The 17,887-nt window shown below is 38.1% G+C and overlaps 2 protein-coding genes across 6 annotated transcripts; one reads left to right on the forward strand and one right to left on the reverse strand.

Moving 5' to 3' along the window:
- Window positions 1–293: 293 nt before the first annotated feature.
- Window positions 294–4,150, forward strand: LOC111906408 (BTB/POZ domain-containing protein NPY4-like). Of its 5 annotated transcripts, XM_052770640.1 has the most exons (7): window positions 295–868; window positions 1,130–1,148; window positions 1,223–1,414; window positions 1,567–1,681; window positions 1,945–2,014; window positions 2,265–3,377; window positions 3,467–4,150. In XM_052770640.1, the coding sequence occupies exons 4-7, from the start codon at window positions 1,620–1,622 to the stop codon at window positions 3,947–3,949; spliced, it is 1,728 nt and encodes a 575-aa protein (XP_052626600.1). In that variant the 5' UTR covers window positions 295–868; window positions 1,130–1,148; window positions 1,223–1,414; window positions 1,567–1,619; the 3' UTR covers window positions 3,950–4,150. The 5 variants fall into 5 exon arrangements, with proteins under 5 accessions (XP_052626601.1, XP_052626602.1, XP_052626600.1 ...); XM_052770641.1 differs by lacking the exon at window positions 1,223–1,414 and having other exon boundaries at window positions 294–868; XM_042901473.2 differs by having other exon boundaries at window positions 1,130–1,414.
- Window positions 4,151–4,626: 476 nt separating this feature from the next.
- LOC111906407 (casein kinase II subunit alpha) lies at window positions 4,627–7,762 on the reverse strand. Its single transcript, XM_023902168.3, has 10 exons — window positions 7,303–7,762; window positions 7,094–7,223; window positions 6,144–6,338; window positions 5,886–6,043; window positions 5,714–5,804; window positions 5,462–5,527; window positions 5,295–5,377; window positions 5,147–5,210; window positions 4,966–5,034; window positions 4,627–4,859 (listed from the first exon to the last, which is right to left on the reverse strand). The coding sequence occupies exons 1-10, from the start codon at window positions 7,683–7,685 to the stop codon at window positions 4,800–4,802; spliced, it is 1,299 nt and encodes a 432-aa protein (XP_023757936.1). The 5' UTR covers window positions 7,686–7,762; the 3' UTR covers window positions 4,627–4,799.
- Window positions 7,763–17,887: the final 10,125 nt, after the last annotated feature.

A 17,887-nucleotide genomic window follows, 5' to 3' on the forward strand; every position in this document is an offset into this window, starting at 1 on the left:
TCTATAATGAAGCATTATTTTTTTATATATAATAAAAGAATAAATATTATTTAATTGCACAACTCCACTAATTTTATGCCAAAAAAATAATAATTAATTAGCACTTAATAAGAAAAAAGCAATCTCCAAGATTCTCTTTTTACAATTTCGACTGAAAACACACATACATGGTAAATGGTAACAACTAGCTGATAGCAGGTGATGTTCTGAAAAAGCTCGTATTTTTATTTGGCCAAAATAAAGTTTGATAATTGGGTATTGGGTATTGAGGTCGGAAAAAGGAGGAGGGGCCGGTGGTTATGGGTGTGGTCCGGTGGTGGGGGCGGTGGTGCTGATTGTAAAGGGGGAAATAACAACTAAGCGCCAAGCCATTTTACTGTGGGAAGTGCGAACATTCTGATAAAACCTTGGCTTTTTGCGATAACACACTGTTGCTTTAGTGGCTGGCAAGATTAACGACAACTCATCTTTTTCTTCCCTCGTTTCTGTTGTGTTCTTCTTTTTTCTATCTTTTCCCCCAATTTTGTGCGATCCAGTTTCCTCGCTTTTCTTTTTCCAGATCATCAATTCCAAATCTTTGATTTTTAGCCTTCACATTGGTCCCGACTATTGTTAAAAGATCAAGACAATTAAGTGGAGTGTGGGGCTTCATTTTGTTTTTTGTTTTTGTTTTGTCCCTCGCATCTTTTTCCTTTCTTCATATCCTAAAAAGATTGCACCCCAACTGTTTGATGATATGCCTCTGAGACCCTTCAACTGTTTGATTTGATCTTCGCTGTTTCTCTTATCGATTCTTCATACGTCTCATTAAATCTTGATATCGGTGTCGCTTGTTTTCATCATACTTTCATATTCGAAGATAACCGAGGTTCGTCTTCACTTTCAGTCACATATACGTATAGTCCAATTGATCGATTTTGAGCTTAATTTAGTAATTAGTATCCTTTTTCTGCATTATATTCTTAAACCATTAATGTTATCATTCAATTGGTGAAGTAGATTCGTTGATTCTAGTGCAAAGATTGTATTTTCTTTTGTTTAAAGTACCAAAGCAAGTTGATGTTTGTTTGTTGTCTACTAAATTGGTGGTGTATTTTAACTGATACCAAGATTGTTGGGTGTGTGGCAGGTCCTCCAAATTCCCATTGGTAAGAGAAAGATTTTATTTCGGAATGTGGATTTTTTAGGGTTTGAATAATCGAAAATTTGGGTGGTTTTGAAGAGAGAGAAAGATATAAAGAATTAAAACAGAGCGTGGTGGATGTCAGTGGTGGCAAGTGGAGGTGCCTCTGGTGGTGTAAAAACTGAAAATTTTGTACTTAAAAGAGTCTGTGAAAGTGCGTGTCATTTTTAGCAGTGTCTCCTTGTTTACCCCATCCCCCCCACCATTTTTGGGTTTATGATAGAATCCAAGGTAGCATAACACAAAAGCTCTTTCTTTGGGTTTATTAGTTACTCATTTTTGTTTATTTTCAAGAAATCTTGATTTTGAAACATTTCTTTTTGGCACTTCATTTAGAAATTTTAACTCCTCATTCATTACCTTGCCTGTGTGTTTGTTTCCAGGTGGTTTAATTTGATTGAATCTTAGACTTGATTGAAGTTTTCGGTTTTTCAAGATGAAGTTCATGAAACTTGGATCAAAGCCCGATTTGTTTCAATCTAATGGCGAAAACATCCGGTTAGTATCTCATTCTTATCTTATAACTTTCTGCAAATTAAATGTTTTGTTTTTCAATCTTTTTAATGGTTTATAAACTTTTCCAAACATATGTTCTTTTGATACCTTCAAAAGTCTGATTCTTGATCTCTCTCTCACTCAAAATGCCAACATTCATTATTCCAACTTACATTTTATGAAAAAAAGATGATAAAAACCAATACCCATATGGGTTTTGATCCAGACAATGAAAAACCTAAGCCAATGATTTTATTCATGTTTAGATATGTAGCAACCGATCTCGCAACCGATATGATCATAAGAGTTGGAGACATCAAATTTTATTTGCACAAGGTACAATAGTTTTTTGGATTATGTTAACAAATTCCATAACTTGTTCTTATAACAGTCACCTAGCTGACTAGCAGACCACTGTATACCTGATTTACATCTCACATGACCTTCTTGGAAAATGTGAGCTAGCTAGCCAGCTCAGCGTGGGCCCACCCAGGGGTTGTTGGAAGAATGACCTTTTTATAAAAGTTTTGTAACTCCCCTTAAATGGTCAAATCAAACATTAATTATGTGTTTTTGACTTTTGTAGTTTCCCTTGTTGTCTAAAAGTGCGCGTTTGCAAAAACTAGTTGCGGTTTCAGATACCGAAAATAATCAAGAACTCGAAATCCATGATATTCCCGGTGGGCCCGCGGCATTTGAAATTTGTGCCAAGTTTTGTTACGGGATGACAGTCACACTCAACCCGTACAATGTAGTATTGGCTCGATGCGCAGCCGAGTATCTAGAAATGTATGAAACTATCGATAAAGGCAATCTAGTTTACAAGATCGAAGTGTTCTTGAATTCAAGCATCTTTAGAACTTGGAAAGATTCAATCATTGTTTTCCAATCAACAAAAGTTCTCGTTCCATGGTCGGAAGAATTAAAGATTGTTAGCCATTGTTTAGACTCCATTGCTTCAAAAGTTTCAGTGGAAACTTCCAAAGTCAATTGGTCTTACACTTACAATCGAAAAAAATCGGGAAACGAATCGCCAAGAAAAGTTGTAGTCCCAAAAGATTGGTGGGTTGAAGATTTGTGTGATCTTTCAAGTGATTTATATAAACGAGTTATAATCACAATCAAGACAAAAGGGAACGTGGGTTCGGATGTTCTTGGTGAATCTTTAAGAGCTTATACACAAAAAAGATTACCTTGGTTTGGTAAAAAAGACGAAAAGAAACACGGGAATGATTTAAAAACTCGTTCTTTAATCGAAATGATAATGGAACTCCTTCCGGAAGAAAAAGAAAAAGAAACCGTTTCTTGTGGGTTTTTGGTTCATTTATTGCACGCGTGTGTGGTTTTGGAGTGTGGGGTGACACGAAAGGAAGAATTGATGAGAAGGATTGGGCGGGAGTTGGAGAATGTGTCGGTTGTTGACGTGGCGATTCTTGATGTTGATTTGGTTCAAGAACTTGTTGCAATGTTTATGATGCGGGATCAAAGTGGGGAAGATCAAGATGAGTTTTTGGAGGTGAAATGTGTTGATTCAAATGCAAAAGTTAATGTTGCAAAGATTATCGATGGGTATCTTGCGGAAATTGCAAAAGATCCGTGTTTGCAGTTGTTAAAGTTTGCGGATCTTGCGGATATGGTGTCGACTTTACCTAGATCAACACATGATGGGATTTATCGCGCTATTGATATGTATCTTAAGGTAAAATATATCATCCTACTTCCCTTTCTTTTTTATTCTATTTTTTTTTGTTATTAAAACATTTTGTTTTTTTTTTTTTAATTTGATAGGAACATCCGGGGATCGGAAAGAGCGAAAAGAAAAGAATTTGCCGGTTAATGGATTGTCGAAAGTTATCACCGGAAGCTTGCCGGCACGTGGTTCAAAACGAGCGACTGCCGTTACGTGTGGTGGTGCAGGTGCTCTTTTTTGAGCAAGTGCGCTCCACCACAACAGGTGGGATCAGTGAGATCCCACCTGGACATGGACCCACCGGTGGGTCCCGTGGCAGTTCAAGAACTGCCACGACAAATACAGAAGAAGAATGGGGGTCGGTCCCCACAAGTGAAGAGCTCAAGACGTTGAAAGGGGAGCTTGAGAAAGGTGGCGAGAAGACGAGTAGTAAAGTGAAGGGGGTGTTAACGTCAAAAAGGATATTTATGAAGGTGTTTTCGGGTAAAGATAAGGAGAGTGATAACGGTAGTTCCGATACATCCGAGAGTCGATCCACAAATGCTGAGGAAATGAAGAGCAGGAGGCAGTCTTTGTCATAGGTTATTATGTTTTTTGTAAATTGATGTGTTTTTTTTTTAAGGTTTTAGGGTTTAGAGGACTTTTGTAAGGAAATGAACCTTTTCTATTGAGGAGCTCTTTAGTAAAATTAGGGATTCCTAGTATGTTTGGAAATTTTAATGTAGCAATGAACAAGTGTCTTCTATTTTTTTTTGGCAAAAAATCCACGTCTCACTATCAAATGTCGATCAATAAAGTTGAACAGGAATTGGGCCGATTGGTCCTGACCCTTGCCCAAATATTTGGTCCGGTCAAAACTTGGTCAATGCTAGTTTAGATTTTTGAAAAATAAATATTGTTTTTTTCTTTTTTTTTTCGAAAGAGATATAAATACTGTTAATCTTCTTCTTCTCTTCTAATAAAATACTAAATACTGTTACCATTTTCCATGAAGTTGATCATTTATATATTCAACATCTTTGTATATAGGAGTCTTGTGAGTTTGTCTTCCAATTGGAGACAAAATATAGCATTATAGTGGCACAAACCATTATACAGATAAAATGCCGATAGAAATAAAACCGGTATTTATTAACAATGTATATATATATTTTTTAGAATTAAATTTTAGTCGTAGCTACATTCAAATTTTAATCAAAGCATGTTTAAATTTTGTTTTCATCATGGACTTAAAATGTTCAACAGTAAACACGCATCATAATCGTATCAAAATGCTAAAAAATGTCAAGATTATGAATTTGCATTACAAAAAAATAAGTAAAAAATCTAAATTCCCAAAACAAACAAACAAACAAACAAACAACATCAATAAGAAATATACAAATTCCATATTCAATAATTCATGCTTCCAAAAAAAAAAAAAAAAAACAATCATGCCCGAGTTGTTCGGCTGCTCTCTGCATTTCTTACAGGGTAAAAGTACGGATGCGCCTACAAAAATATCAAAAAATAGCAACATACTTTCAATAACTTCACAATAACTCAAGGGTAGCAAGGTAATTTTACCCCAAATAAACAAAGTTACCATAATCCATACCATGGCTTCTTTAGCAGTTGGTCTTTCTTGATGATCATACCGAAGCAACTTATCAAGGAAATCAATCGCCTACACACACACAAACACATCAATTTTTTTTAAAACTTGTAATTTCCAATTTTCACATTTTTATTTTTTTTTAAAACTTTTATAAAATGTAAAAAAGAAATTCAGACGTTACCTCAGGCACAGCTAAATGTTGATTATCAGCATTAATAAACTTTGACCATGCTTTCCTGTTATGCCTGTTGAAACTACATTGTTATAATCAACACACACACACACACACAAATAAATAAATAAATAAATAAATAAAATATGTTAAAAACCTTCCAACAAGCTCACTAAGATTTGGGTCTAGCTCTATACGATACTTTTGTAGATAAGTATTTAACTCATCAGTACCTAATACCTACACAAAAAATAAATAAAAAATGTTAAAAACTTAATTTTTATTAAAAAATAATAATAATAATAAGCAAATGAGAAACAGTACCTTGGCAATTTTGACTAGCTGATCATGATTATCATGCCCATAAAAAAATGGTTCCTTTCGGAATATCTGCAAACAATAATTATTATTTTTTTTACATAAAATACCTTTTTGGTCCCTTAACTTGTTCAAAAAAGACAGTTTTGATCCTATTTGTAACGAAAAACTGCAAGAGGGGAAAATTAGGGAGGAGAAGTGCAAGTTTTGAAGAAGCTGAGGGACCAAAAATGTAATTTAGTTGAAAAGATTATATACCATGCCAGCAAACATGCAGCCAAGGCTCCACAAATCCAAAGAGTAATCATAATCTTGCAAATCAACAAGAAGTTCTGGACCTTTGAAATATCTGCAAATGCAATCATAATAATATAAAAAGAAATGACCATTTTACCCCTGGAGGAAGAAGTGAAGGTCAAAGAAGTCAAACCTGGAAGCTACACGGACATTGTACTCAGTCCCAGGATGATAAAACTCAGCAAGACCCCAATCAATAAGACGAAGCTTGCGTTGTTCATGATCAATCATCACATTGTGAGGCTTCACATCACGATGCATGATTCCTTGAGAATGACAATATTCTAATGCCTGTTAAATAAATAAAAACAAATCTTTTTTTAATGATATTTAATGCTTCATTTTTTTTAAGAAAGAAAGTGATATACTGATATGAAATGAGATGGTTTGCCTTTAGAAGCTCAAAGATGTAATAGCGGATATCAAAGTCAGAAAGTGTTGGATAAAGCACTTTGAAATCGGTGTTGTTCACATATTCAAATACAAGACTTGGTGTCTTTGATTGTTGATCTCTAACAATATCCAGTAGCTTTATAATATTTGGTCCTCCACATAGATTTTGTAGGATTTTGATCTCTCTCTTTATCTGCATTCAACAACATTTCAATCGGTATAAAAGATTCTAAATATGTGTTTGTTTGATCTTGCAAGCATAGTAAAAGCTGAATTAGGTAAAGATTAAACAAATTATGTCATTTGAGAATAAGGGTGTCTTAATACATATATAATATATTACAGTTGTTGTTAAGCACAGAAGAAAGTGAAAGACATAGACATTATCAGGGGAACAAACAGATCTTAGATCTCTAGAACAAGCATTTCAATTTTAGCCCAAATTTGCTAAAATGTTTCACAAGTGCAACAAAAATGTCAAAATCCAATTAAAGAATCAAGCAATAGCATTCATTTATAAGGTGTATAGGTTGATGTTCCAAATTACAGTTAATGAAGAGGGAATATCACAATATATGTCTACTCTCAAAGCAAGTCTTAAGAATTTTGTGTATGCTTCTTTTGCTGGCATAAAACCTGTAAAAAAAGTGAGTTTCTTGATCTTGGAGGTTGAAATTGATGTAAATCATCCATCCTCACACAAGCTCCTTCCTTTGACTACATTCAAGGGCTAACAAAAGGAACTCATCTCCTTCTTAGGCTAGCCCTTAGAACCTATGATAGAAAATTGACAAACTGTCTACTTCTCTTGAGATTCTTTTATAATTAATCTAGAATTTCGATGTTCTTAAGTTCTTTGTGGTCCATGTATGTGTATGCAACGAGTCAAAGATCATTAGATGATCGGAGACAATAAATTAGGGAATACAGACAAGAGAACGATCTAACCTTTTTCTTTTTTACGGGTTTAAGTATCTTGATGATGCATTTTTCGTCATTTACAGAATGCAATCCCTCAAAAACCTCGCTGTATTTTCCTCTTCCAACCTTCCGAACGACCTCATAATCATCTTGTTCGCTGTAAGATGTCATAACAGGATTAACAAAACACAAGTAAGATCAAAAACAAATGATGGATGGCATAACAGAGATCTAACCCCCATTGAACAGCAAGAGACTCGTAATCCCAATACTCCTTGGGGCGAACAACATTAACGTCGGTATAAACCCTCGCCTTGGACGAGGCGCCGGGATGGCGAGAAGCTTTACCGATTTTCTGCGCCAGTTTTTCTTGCAGAGATGACGCAGGTTTGGTGGTATAGGATGAAGATAGTGATGAAATAGGCGGGTGAACTAGGGTTTGTTGATGAGAATATCTATGTTTATTGTGTTTGTGGATGTGGTTGTTGTGTTGCAGCGGTAGAACGCCGGCGGAAGCGTGGCAACGGAGGAATACGACGGGGAATCGGGATTGGTAGAAAGGTAATTTGATGGTGTTGATTGAGGATGCGGTGAATTGCAGAGGAGGCCTCACGGCCATCAAAGGATTAAGGACGGCTATTAGTAGTGTCACGACAAAGGTGAACAGGTTCGAGATGGCGTTGGCGTTCCCCTCTCTTCCTGTTTATTTTAAGCCTTTTTTGTATTTTTGTTGAATTTATTTTCCAATATATGGAGGAAGTTTAATTACTTAGATTTAGGGTTAATGGTTACCCAATTGGTATTTTGTCAAATGCAAATTCGTTATATAAATTGAATTCTGATGATTGTAACGATAAAAGTTAAGTAAAGTGATGAATGTTGTAAACACTATAGTTTACGGCCTTAGTTGTATTTGTTGGTAGATAAATATAAAATGTCAGTAGCATTGACAAAATTGGTGGATAGGACAAATACGAAAGTTTAGAAAGACGAAGGGGCAAAAATAACATTTAACAAAGTTTTAAGTCGACGGGAGTGAAAATGACATTTAACAAGGTTAACGGGTGGTAGATGTAGGGAAATCATAATATATACTACAAGGGTTAAACATGAAACCTTAGAAAATAGAGGGATTGAAGTGACATTTTAAAAGGTTCAAAGTTGAGAAACTGGAAGAGATATTTTACAAAGTAAAGGAATAAATAGTCTAGGAAAATCATAATATATATATATATATATATATATATATATATATATATATATATATATATATATATATATATATTATGGGGACTAAACACAAAACTTTTAGAAAATAAAGGGCGTGAAAGTAACATTTTAGAAACTTGTAAGTCAAGGGTCTGAAAATGACATTTTACAAAGTATGAGTTGGAAATCGTGATGCGTGTACGGACCGCTCCAAGAATCCACCGATACGAATTAGACTTTTGACACCACAAACTGATACTAATATAATCGCTTGAAACTAAATATGATACCCAAATGGGTTTGGGATACGTAGCAGAACAAATAACAAAGACAATAAATAATAACAAAATGAGTAGATGTAAAGATCTAATTAGATCTATAGTTTGAAATGTCGGTGAAAACAAACAAAGACCTATTAGTTTGAGTTCGAGATCAATAATAGGAAACACATCCAACAAAGATCAGTTTTGAATTGTACGCAACAACTCAAAATGAAAACAACTTCAATTTTCAATAAACTTCAATTATTTCTTATAAATTTTCGACCATGAGGCTATTTATAGCCTTACAATGTACTATTACAAAAGAAAACTAATTAATCAAAAGGAAACTACCTGAAAAAACCTTAAAAATACAACAAATAAATGCAATATCATTTCCAAAATAACATAATATATTTTGTAGCAAGTTATCTAACTGACACTTCGTACCATAGATCTCAACAAGTGACTTTCGATGTAACACCCAAAAGTTTCAAGCCAATTTAAAACTTTTCAAAACATTTAAAACCAACAGTTATTACAGATTTGTTTTCAAAATAGTTTATATCAGAGTTTTTCCCAGAAACATAAACAAAACATGAGGAGTTGTACGGTCATGTCTTCGCCTTGTTGCGATCCCCTGATGTACCTAAAACAATAAACTGAAACTGTAAGACCGATAGTTTAGTGAGTTCCTCCAAAACACCGATACACTGCACATAATAAATATACAAATAACAGCATATACTGGGTCCACAACTTTACAGTCTGGATTACCCCCTGGGCCCACAGTGTGTGTCTGGATTGTCTTACGGGCCCACAGCTCACATCTGGATTGCCACCGAGCCCACAATACGAGTCTCCCTCAGCTCGTATCTGGATTGCTCCCGGATTTGTTAGTTACCGCACGGAGCAGAATCACCTCAACCCATCCCACATAATATGTCAACATTCATCATAACTAATGCGCATACAAATAACCACATAATAATACAAGTAGTTATACAGACCTACCTAGCTGACATAACAACGAGCATGCAACACTACTCATACTCAACATACTATCACTGCTAGAATAATGTATCCAATGGGTCGACTTTGGTGCCTTAGACCCCTTAGTGTTGTGAGATAACTCACCTCGCAACTGTCGACTCGGAAGAAAAGCTCACCTCTCGGATTACCGCCTCAAACTCCACCACCTATATTCGCCAAACACCCATGCTCATAAATTCCCAAAATGCCCCAGAAGTCCAATATTCAACCCATGGTCAAGGGCAAAGTCAAAGTCAAGTGCCAAGGTCAACAATCCATGTTGACCTGAACTTGTCGAGTGCAACCAGCCACTCGCCGAGTTCCTTTCATAACTCGTCAACTCGCCGAGTCACTTGAGTGAATCTTCGAGTTCCTAATGTTTGTGGCCGAACTCCTTGGCCAAATCTTCGAGTTTCTCTTGCAACTTGCTAAGTTCACGTGTGTCCAAAGATTGGGAAGACCCTAGCTAACTCGTCGAGTCGCTCTACTGACTCGCCGAGTCTACGACAATCTTCATCGGACTCGCCGAGTTGACCATGCAACTCGTCGAGTCCCTTCAGTCCTTCATCCAAACAGATGCTTTTTAAACCATGCTAAGGTTCCATATTGCAGATCCAAAACCCCATAGCATGGTTATCACGTAAAGTTGCAAACTTTACGTGCATGCAAGGCTATAGAGACTCTAAATGACAGTCCAAGCTTACAATGGATTTTTACACCTTATGAGAGTCTCATTCATGCAAAAGATGGAAGCTTTATGGACTTAGAGACCCAAGGGAGTTCAGATCTGAAGTTGCAACTTCAGATCTTAGCTCAAACACAAGAAAGGCTTCCTAGTATGCTAGAAAAGCCCTAAAAATCCACCCAAAAGAGATCTGGAATGGAATAAAGTCAAGATGGCGGCTTAATACCTTCCAAAGGGTGCGCACTGAAGTAGATCTCTGATTCCCACGAGTCCCTTGCTTCCAATCACTTGTTTCCCTAAGCTTTTCTCACCAAAATCCTTATTCAAAGCTTAAACACACAAATGTAGCATACACACACGAATTAGGGTTCTGGAATATCAATGGGGCTGTGATGGGGAGACCGGGGAGGCCAATGATCCTTTAAATAGGGTGCAAAACTATGGAAATTAGGGTTTCATCATCCTCAAACTCCTACTCGTCGAGTCCCTACCTGGACTTGGCGAGCACGTCACTTAAACACGTGGACCAACCCATTGCTACTCGACGAGTCGGGCAACCAACTCGTCAAGTAAACCTTGAAATCAAGAAGAAGAAAAATCTTATATCAACAAAAATCAATACCTGAGAATCAGGGCGTTACAATTCTCCCCCTCTTGAACTAGACTTCGCCCTCGAAGTCTGCTGCGGTGCACAAATCTGGGTAGTGCTCTCACATTTCTGCCTCAGGCTCCCACATCCACTCAGATCCCCTCCGATGCTCCCACTGTACCTTTACCAAAGGTATCTCCATGTTCCGCAAAACTTTCATCTTCCTCTCCAATATGGCCACAGGCCTCTCCACATAATTCAGGCGCTCATCGACCTGAATATCATCCAACGACACCACTGCCTCCTGATCCATAATACACTTTCGCAACTGCGAAACATGGAAAGTGTTGTGGATCCGAATAAGCTCATCCGGTAGCTTTAATCTGTATGCCACCTTACCAACCCTGACAATGATATTTGTTAGGATTAAAACCCTAATTGAGATTTGATGAACAAGATGCGGAAAATAAGAACAAACACAAATAATGAAGATTATGTCGAATGATCACTCGATTTATTGAAATATGAGGAATAAATTACACTTAAAGTATAGACTAAAGAATCTAACACTACATAAGAAACCTCACGTGGCAGCTACATTTTGCCTCACACTCTTAACCCTAATTATGAATAATACATGACTATTTATAGGGAAAAGACAAGTCTTGGGATTTTAACCTAGAATTCATCAAAGGGGCCCATTGCCATCATCCATGGAGTGCTTTGAAACCCTACAATCTCCCCCTCAAAGTATGGAATGGATGACAATGCTTTAACTTCCAAAACAAGCATCTAGCAAATAAAAAGATCTGCAACGAGGAATATATGAAGCAATCCACGAATCTTGATTCTTCAATAGTCTTCAAACACGGGCTCTAGGATATATAAATCAAGCACTGAAGTAATGTCTTTAAACTTCATTTTCGAATGTAATCCCAAAGAATCTTCATGAAAACCAAACCCGCCATAAAAACCCATTTCAGAATAAAGAGACCGAATCACTTCGAATGCAACTCGGTTATGTTCACTAGAGCCGAAGGACAGAAATGTCTCTTCGCTTTAGCTGACAAACACCTTTACACCACAGCTTGTTTGGAGCATGTGTTATCGATTATCAAACGGTGTAAAGAGAACTCAGCTGATGACATCAAGTACTTCAACGACATGATCAATTGGTACCTCCGGTTTAGACAGACCATTCTCTCCATCACCAAATGTCTGTTTAGCACCGTGAAGAAGAAGGTACCTGCTTCAGCTGTTAGCCTAAGTAACAAGTGAAGGTCTCGCTCCAAATTGACGCAAAGGGGGAGATTGTTGGTCTGAAGATTATTTTGGAGATTGCGTCTTTTGGGCTCGATAGTATAGTTATTTTGTACTCCGGTTTGGGCCTGTCCAACCGAGATCCTTTTATGTTTTATATATAAGAATATGCTTGCATGCATATTAGGTCAACGATTGATACGATAATTCCAGAGCTTAACGATAGTATTTCAAGGTTTCTTTAATCATTCTTGTAACCTTCCAATCCTCTACAGTTGATGTTCTTAATCGAGCTCTTCTGAGGATTTTATTTTAATCATTCGACTCGTTTGATTCACACTTGTCTTGCTCGTATTTTTGTGTTCTTACAATTTTATACTTATTTACCTGTTTGAGATCTAATCGATCATCATAGATTTAAAGGTTTTAAATCTCATCAATATTGAATGACCCAATGTAACGGGGGACCCAATTTACCCCACTTCCTGAAGCGGATTACACCCATCAAGAGTGATACCTTCAGGAGTACCATATCACCCACCTGGAACTCTAACTCGGATTAGCGTCTGTCGGTGTAACTCTTTTGCCGACTCTGAGTGGTCTGCAGTCGCTGCCTAATCTGCTGAATCTTCTCGGTAGTCTGCAAGACTACCTCCGTCCGTCCCATCACCCTGTGTCCGACATCACCCCAACAAACTGGGGTGCGACACCTCCGCTTATACAACAGCTCAAAAGGCGGGGCGCCAATGCTGGAATGGTAGTTGTTATTGTAGGCGAACTCCGTAAGGGGTAGGTGGGAATCCCGACTCTTATCGAAGTCAATGACACACGCCCTCAACATATCCTTGAGGGTCTAAATCGTCTTACAAGTCTTTTTTCATGTATCTGTATCGGTTTCTATCCAATAGGTGTGTCTTAAAACCATATCGACATTTCTTTACTAGATCATTTCTAGTAACTGGTTCTAACAATCACACACATACGAATCAACTCACATTGATTTTTTTAATCTGACTACTTACTTCATACAGAGGATACCAATTCAATAGTTTATTTTCCTCTCATCTCGCGGTAACTTACCCTAGGAATGAGCTATTTAACGGAAAACCGAACCGAAACCATTGAACTCATAAAATTAATTGTATTAAAGGAAGCATTGAACTCGAAAAAGTCAACTAAATTCTATTTTATCATATTTGTTAAATCTCATACTCTTTTTAGTTTTAGTGTTATCGTGCTGATTTTTACTTTATTATATTTTTGAAAATTTGGATTCCTTGGTTTGATTAAATCAATCACTTTTGCAAGCAATTACCTAGTTCACTCTTCCTTAGGATTAAGCATGACAATTAGGTTGGGTTCGGGTTGGCGGGTCACGGGTTGACGGGTCAAAAAATATAAACTCAATCCAACCCATATAATATATAGGTTGGCGGGTCACGGGTAGGCAGGTTAGAAATTGTAACACCCAAAATTAGAAAGACCAAGAAAAGAAAGGAAAAGCTCCAAGTCAATGAGTCCACTCGTCGAGTCCAGGGAAGAACTCGACGAGTCAGAGCGGGATCCGGGTTATAGAATAAGTGATCGACTCGGCGAGTCTGGTCTGGACGAGAAAAGCCCTAATCTTAGGGTTTGCACCCTATTTAAAGGACCTTATGTCCTCTCCTCAGCCCCCCTATCGTCCAGAAGCTTCTTTACGCAATTTCAAACGCTAACTTGAGTAAGATGAGGAGGAAAGTGAGCTTGGGGCTTTTGCAAGAGGAAGATTTGGAGGATTTGACCACTAAGGAGCTGGAGGATTCAACTTTTTGGTTGTGAGCATCAGTTTGAAGGTAACAATCTGTCACTTTGCCTTTGTTGCTACTAGATCTTTTCTTGGATGATGTTTTGGGGCCATTTTGGCATGTTAAGGAGCCATTTCGAGTTAGAAGTCCAGATCTGAGGTTGCTACTTCAGATCTAGGCTTGCCTTGGTCCAAAAACCCATAAAGTATCAGCCCTTGGTGTGTTGCTAAAGCATGTTTGTCTTAAACCCTAGCCCTAGAGTGTTTTAAGCCTATAGCTCCTTGGTTTCACGTAAAGTTTGCAACTTTACGTGAAGAGTGGGCCTTAGAAGAGTAGATCTACAGTTTGGAGCCCCTGCATGGCTCGAAAAGCCACTGTATGGATTAAGAACTAAAGTGACTCGGCGAGTTGAATGAAGATGGACAGGAACTCGACGAGTCTGTTGAAGATTGCCTTGGACTCAACGAGTCTGGTCGCAGAACCTCAACCTTTTATGGTTAAGATGTAGATCAGTGAGTCGAGTGGTGACTCAGTGAGTTGGACAGGATGGAATTGAGAGATCGTTGAACTCGGCGAGTCTTGGGGTGACTCGGCGAGTTGAGCCATATTTTGAGAGTTTTTGAGTTTAAGAACTCGACGAGTCTATGTGTTGACTCGGCGAGTCGAGTCAACTGGAAGGTTGACTTTGACCAGGACTTTGACTTTGACCAGAGTTGACTTAGTTTGACTTCTAGATATTAGTAACTCGGGGAGCTAATGGAGTAGCGGTTCGGAGAGTTGTCGGACAGTAGCCAGAGGGTTATCAGCAAAGTTCAGCAGTGCAAGTGAGTTTCCCCTTGTGTGAATAGGTCTACGGCCACAATGTCGACCCATGTAGTTATGAGTAGGAAAACCCGGGGGTTAGCCCTAGGCACAGTATGCTAGTATGACATTCGGGACTAAGGTCAAATGTTAGCGGGCGGGTGCCCAAGGAATGGTTTGTATGATAGTTATACTTGTTGTTTGTGTGATACATGTATGTGCCTAGTAGGGAGGTGAGTATGTGTAACATCCATAAATTTTACGCCAAATTTAGAAAGCATCAAGGTTTGAATCGAATGTTCCAGATCTTCATCAGTAGAATATAATTCCTTTAACCTATCCCATATCTCTTTTGCTGTAGCACATGAACTCACCAATCGAAACGTATCCGACTGTAAAGCAAACCTAATCATTCTTAAAGCTTTAATGTTGCACTGAAACTTTTCTTTCTCGTCTTGAGGAATGCCTTTCGCATCATTCACGAACTAATTGTACTCCTTTTGAGTTTTGACAATCTTTGAAGTGCTTGAGTGAGCAAACAGACCAACTGTAATTGCTTCCTAGATCAAATACCCATTATCCTCTGAGCCGATTACATAATCTTCAAAGTGGTGCGTCCAGACTTCATAATCCTGAGTGTATAGGATTGGAATTCTTGTTGTTGACCCAATACTGTTAGAGATGTTGATTAGATTGGATTGCGAATCTCCATAGACATTATGATGATGTTTGATCGATAACCTATTTAAGATCAGACTTGTAATTTATCGTTAGGGCAAGATCGATAATTAATGAGATACACCAATTTGGAATGACAGCTCGATTAATATCAAAGAATACGGAAAAACCCTAATAACTTCTTCAACATAAGGGATGTGTATGAATTACACAACCTCCTACTCTGATACCAATTGATGAGAATAAATCTCTTGATCGTTTAGATCTTTCACAAGTAAATTAATAAAGAACAAACAATTCAATCAAACACAACAATGAACACAATATAGAATCAATATGAAGCTTATGATTCAAACGTAGTCACGCCTTAACAGAGCTCGATAAAGAACTTCCACTGTAGAGGCGAGCTAGGGTTTACAATACTTTGATGAGAAAATAATTCAAGCGTTACTAATAAAGGATGCATGCATGAACCTTAAATACTAAAACCCTAGAATAATAAAATGCACGGTTGGACAGGCCCAAACCGGCTAAAAAACTGGGCTAATAGGAACGAGCCCAAGACGCAACATTATAAGCCCAACAAGTGGAAACGGTGGTGATTCTGGTTGCTTCAAGTGTGGCCGGATTGGTCATTTCAGCAGAGATTGTACTGCTACCACCACCCAGGGATCAGACCTGTTATGTTTCCACTGCAGTCAGAAGGGCCACAAGAAGGCCCAATGACTGAGTTTGCGTTCAAAAGGACATGTGATGACACTTGCCCCTGCAACCATGAGGGTCACCGACGGTCGTCAGGGCCTGGCAGAGACGCCTGAGGCGAGGAGCAGTGCATATCAGTTGGTTTCAGATGAGGTGTGACCAGCCCGATGTGTCAGGTACATATCTTCTTTCATTTCTCTATCAGCTTATGATATGGTCTTATTGTTATGGCTCTACATCGGTATTGATAATGATACTTCAGAATTTTGCAACCCGCTGGTGATTTATTTATATGCCATCTGCATACCTTGGATGTTAGAATGATAGTTGGAGGACGTCTCCTTTAGAGTAGGTTACTTAGGATGCATTATATGTAGCATGCCTGTGAGGGCCTTGGTAGTGCTTCGCTAGTTCGGGAAGGTGTTGATTGGAAATGGATCGATTAGATCCCCAGTTATGGTAAGTCGGGTTTTCCGCGAAGTGGCCAAGGGATGGTAGGAAGAATTGGAAATTCTTCTGAGCTGTGAGTTGTGAGGAGCTAGTCTAGTATAGTGGGGGAGATCCATCCGTGTGGCCAAGGATAAAAGTAAGTACAAGACTGGGGTGGTTTCGTAGTCTTAGTAAGGAAGAAAGCGGCTCAAGTGGTTGTTTGGATGGAGGATCAGTGTCACACCCCAAAACCGGAACGGCGGAAACGTTCTGGGGTGGATGACGTCATGTCAAGCATCACAACATATGCAGTATAGTAATCAAAGTACAACAACCATTGCATTAATAGTAATAGTTTTACATGGTCTACATTACATAGGAACATAAAAGTAATACAAGTAATAATATAAGTGCAGCTTGGTACTAAACTGTCTTCATCAAAAGCTCCTGGGATGTACCTGTCTATGGATGACCTGAGAATACAAGTTATTTGAATAGCGAGTATCAGCATTTTTACAAATGCTGGTGAGTTCATAAGTATTTAGTGTCATTTTATTCAAATAACTTTATATAAGAAGTAGTTTTAAAGTATACAGTGAATTAGAGTCCTTTCCAGAAAATCCTATATTTTCTAATTAAAAGCAGTCTTCTACCAAGACTGGACAGAGTTATGTGGTAAAAACTAGTTTTCCCTTAAACACTAACATTATCAAAATACGGTGTTTGATTTTTAAAGAAAGTAGGAGAATATCAGGGAAAATAACATATGCCTCAGCAGTGAAGACTGCTGACTAAGGCAAAAGAAATCATAGACTCCAAGAGAGTACCGAATGAACGGTACGCCTGGCTCAGTCTAACAAAAGGGAGACACAGACCCCAGACGGTATTAAATGAAAGATACGTCTAGTAAGGTCTAAAAACAGTGAATACATACCCCAGCCAGCATCAAATGAATGATACGTCTAGCAAGGTCTAAAAGCAGTGAATACAGACCCCAGCCAGCATAAAATGAATGATACGGCTAGCAAGGTATAAAAACAGTGAATACAGACCCCAGACAGTATCAAATGAAAGATACAGCTAGCACGGTCTAAAATAATGAGTACAGTGAATACAGTGATTACAGTGTATAAAACCCGTTACCTTAAAGCCATGAATTATAAGGTAACCCCGAGATACTCATAACCATACTGATAGACACTAGAGAACTTGACGCCTTTCAAGCGTCGGTATGAATATGACATTTGTCACCCCTTGGCTTGATAGGCCGTGGACTGTAGCTAGCAGTCAGGGTGCGGGGGTGTCAATCCCGTATAGATCTATACACACAATGTCCGCTCTCCCTACAAGAGACTATGGTTACCAACTAGACAACGGAGAAGGCCGTGTCTT

Source organism: Lactuca sativa, chromosome 4 (genome assembly GCF_002870075.4).
Source record: "Lactuca sativa cultivar Salinas chromosome 4, Lsat_Salinas_v11, whole genome shotgun sequence".
Lineage (NCBI taxonomy): Eukaryota > Viridiplantae > Streptophyta > Magnoliopsida > Asterales > Asteraceae > Lactuca > Lactuca sativa.

Coding starts and splice junctions, on each gene's coding strand:
- LOC111906408 (XM_052770641.1), top strand. CDS start 1,620: ATGAAGTTCATGAAACTTGGATCAAAGCCCGATTTGTTTCAATCTAAT. Junction 1,682..1,944: donor TCTAATGGCGAAAACATCCG/GTTAGTATCTCA, acceptor ATTCATGTTTAG/ATATGTAGCAACCGATCTCG. Junction 2,015..2,264: donor TCAAATTTTATTTGCACAAG/GTACAATAGTTT, acceptor TGACTTTTGTAG/TTTCCCTTGTTGTCTAAAAG.
- LOC111906407 (XM_023902168.3), bottom strand. CDS start 7,685: ATGGCCGTGAGGCCTCCTCTGCAATTCACCGCATCCTCAATCAACACC. Junction 5,378..5,461: donor AGCTAGTCAAAATTGCCAAG/GTACTGTTTCTC, acceptor TTTTTTGTGTAG/GTATTAGGTACTGATGAGTT. Junction 4,860..4,965: donor CAACTGCTAAAGAAGCCATG/GTATGGATTATG, acceptor ATATTTTTGTAG/GCGCATCCGTACTTTTACCC.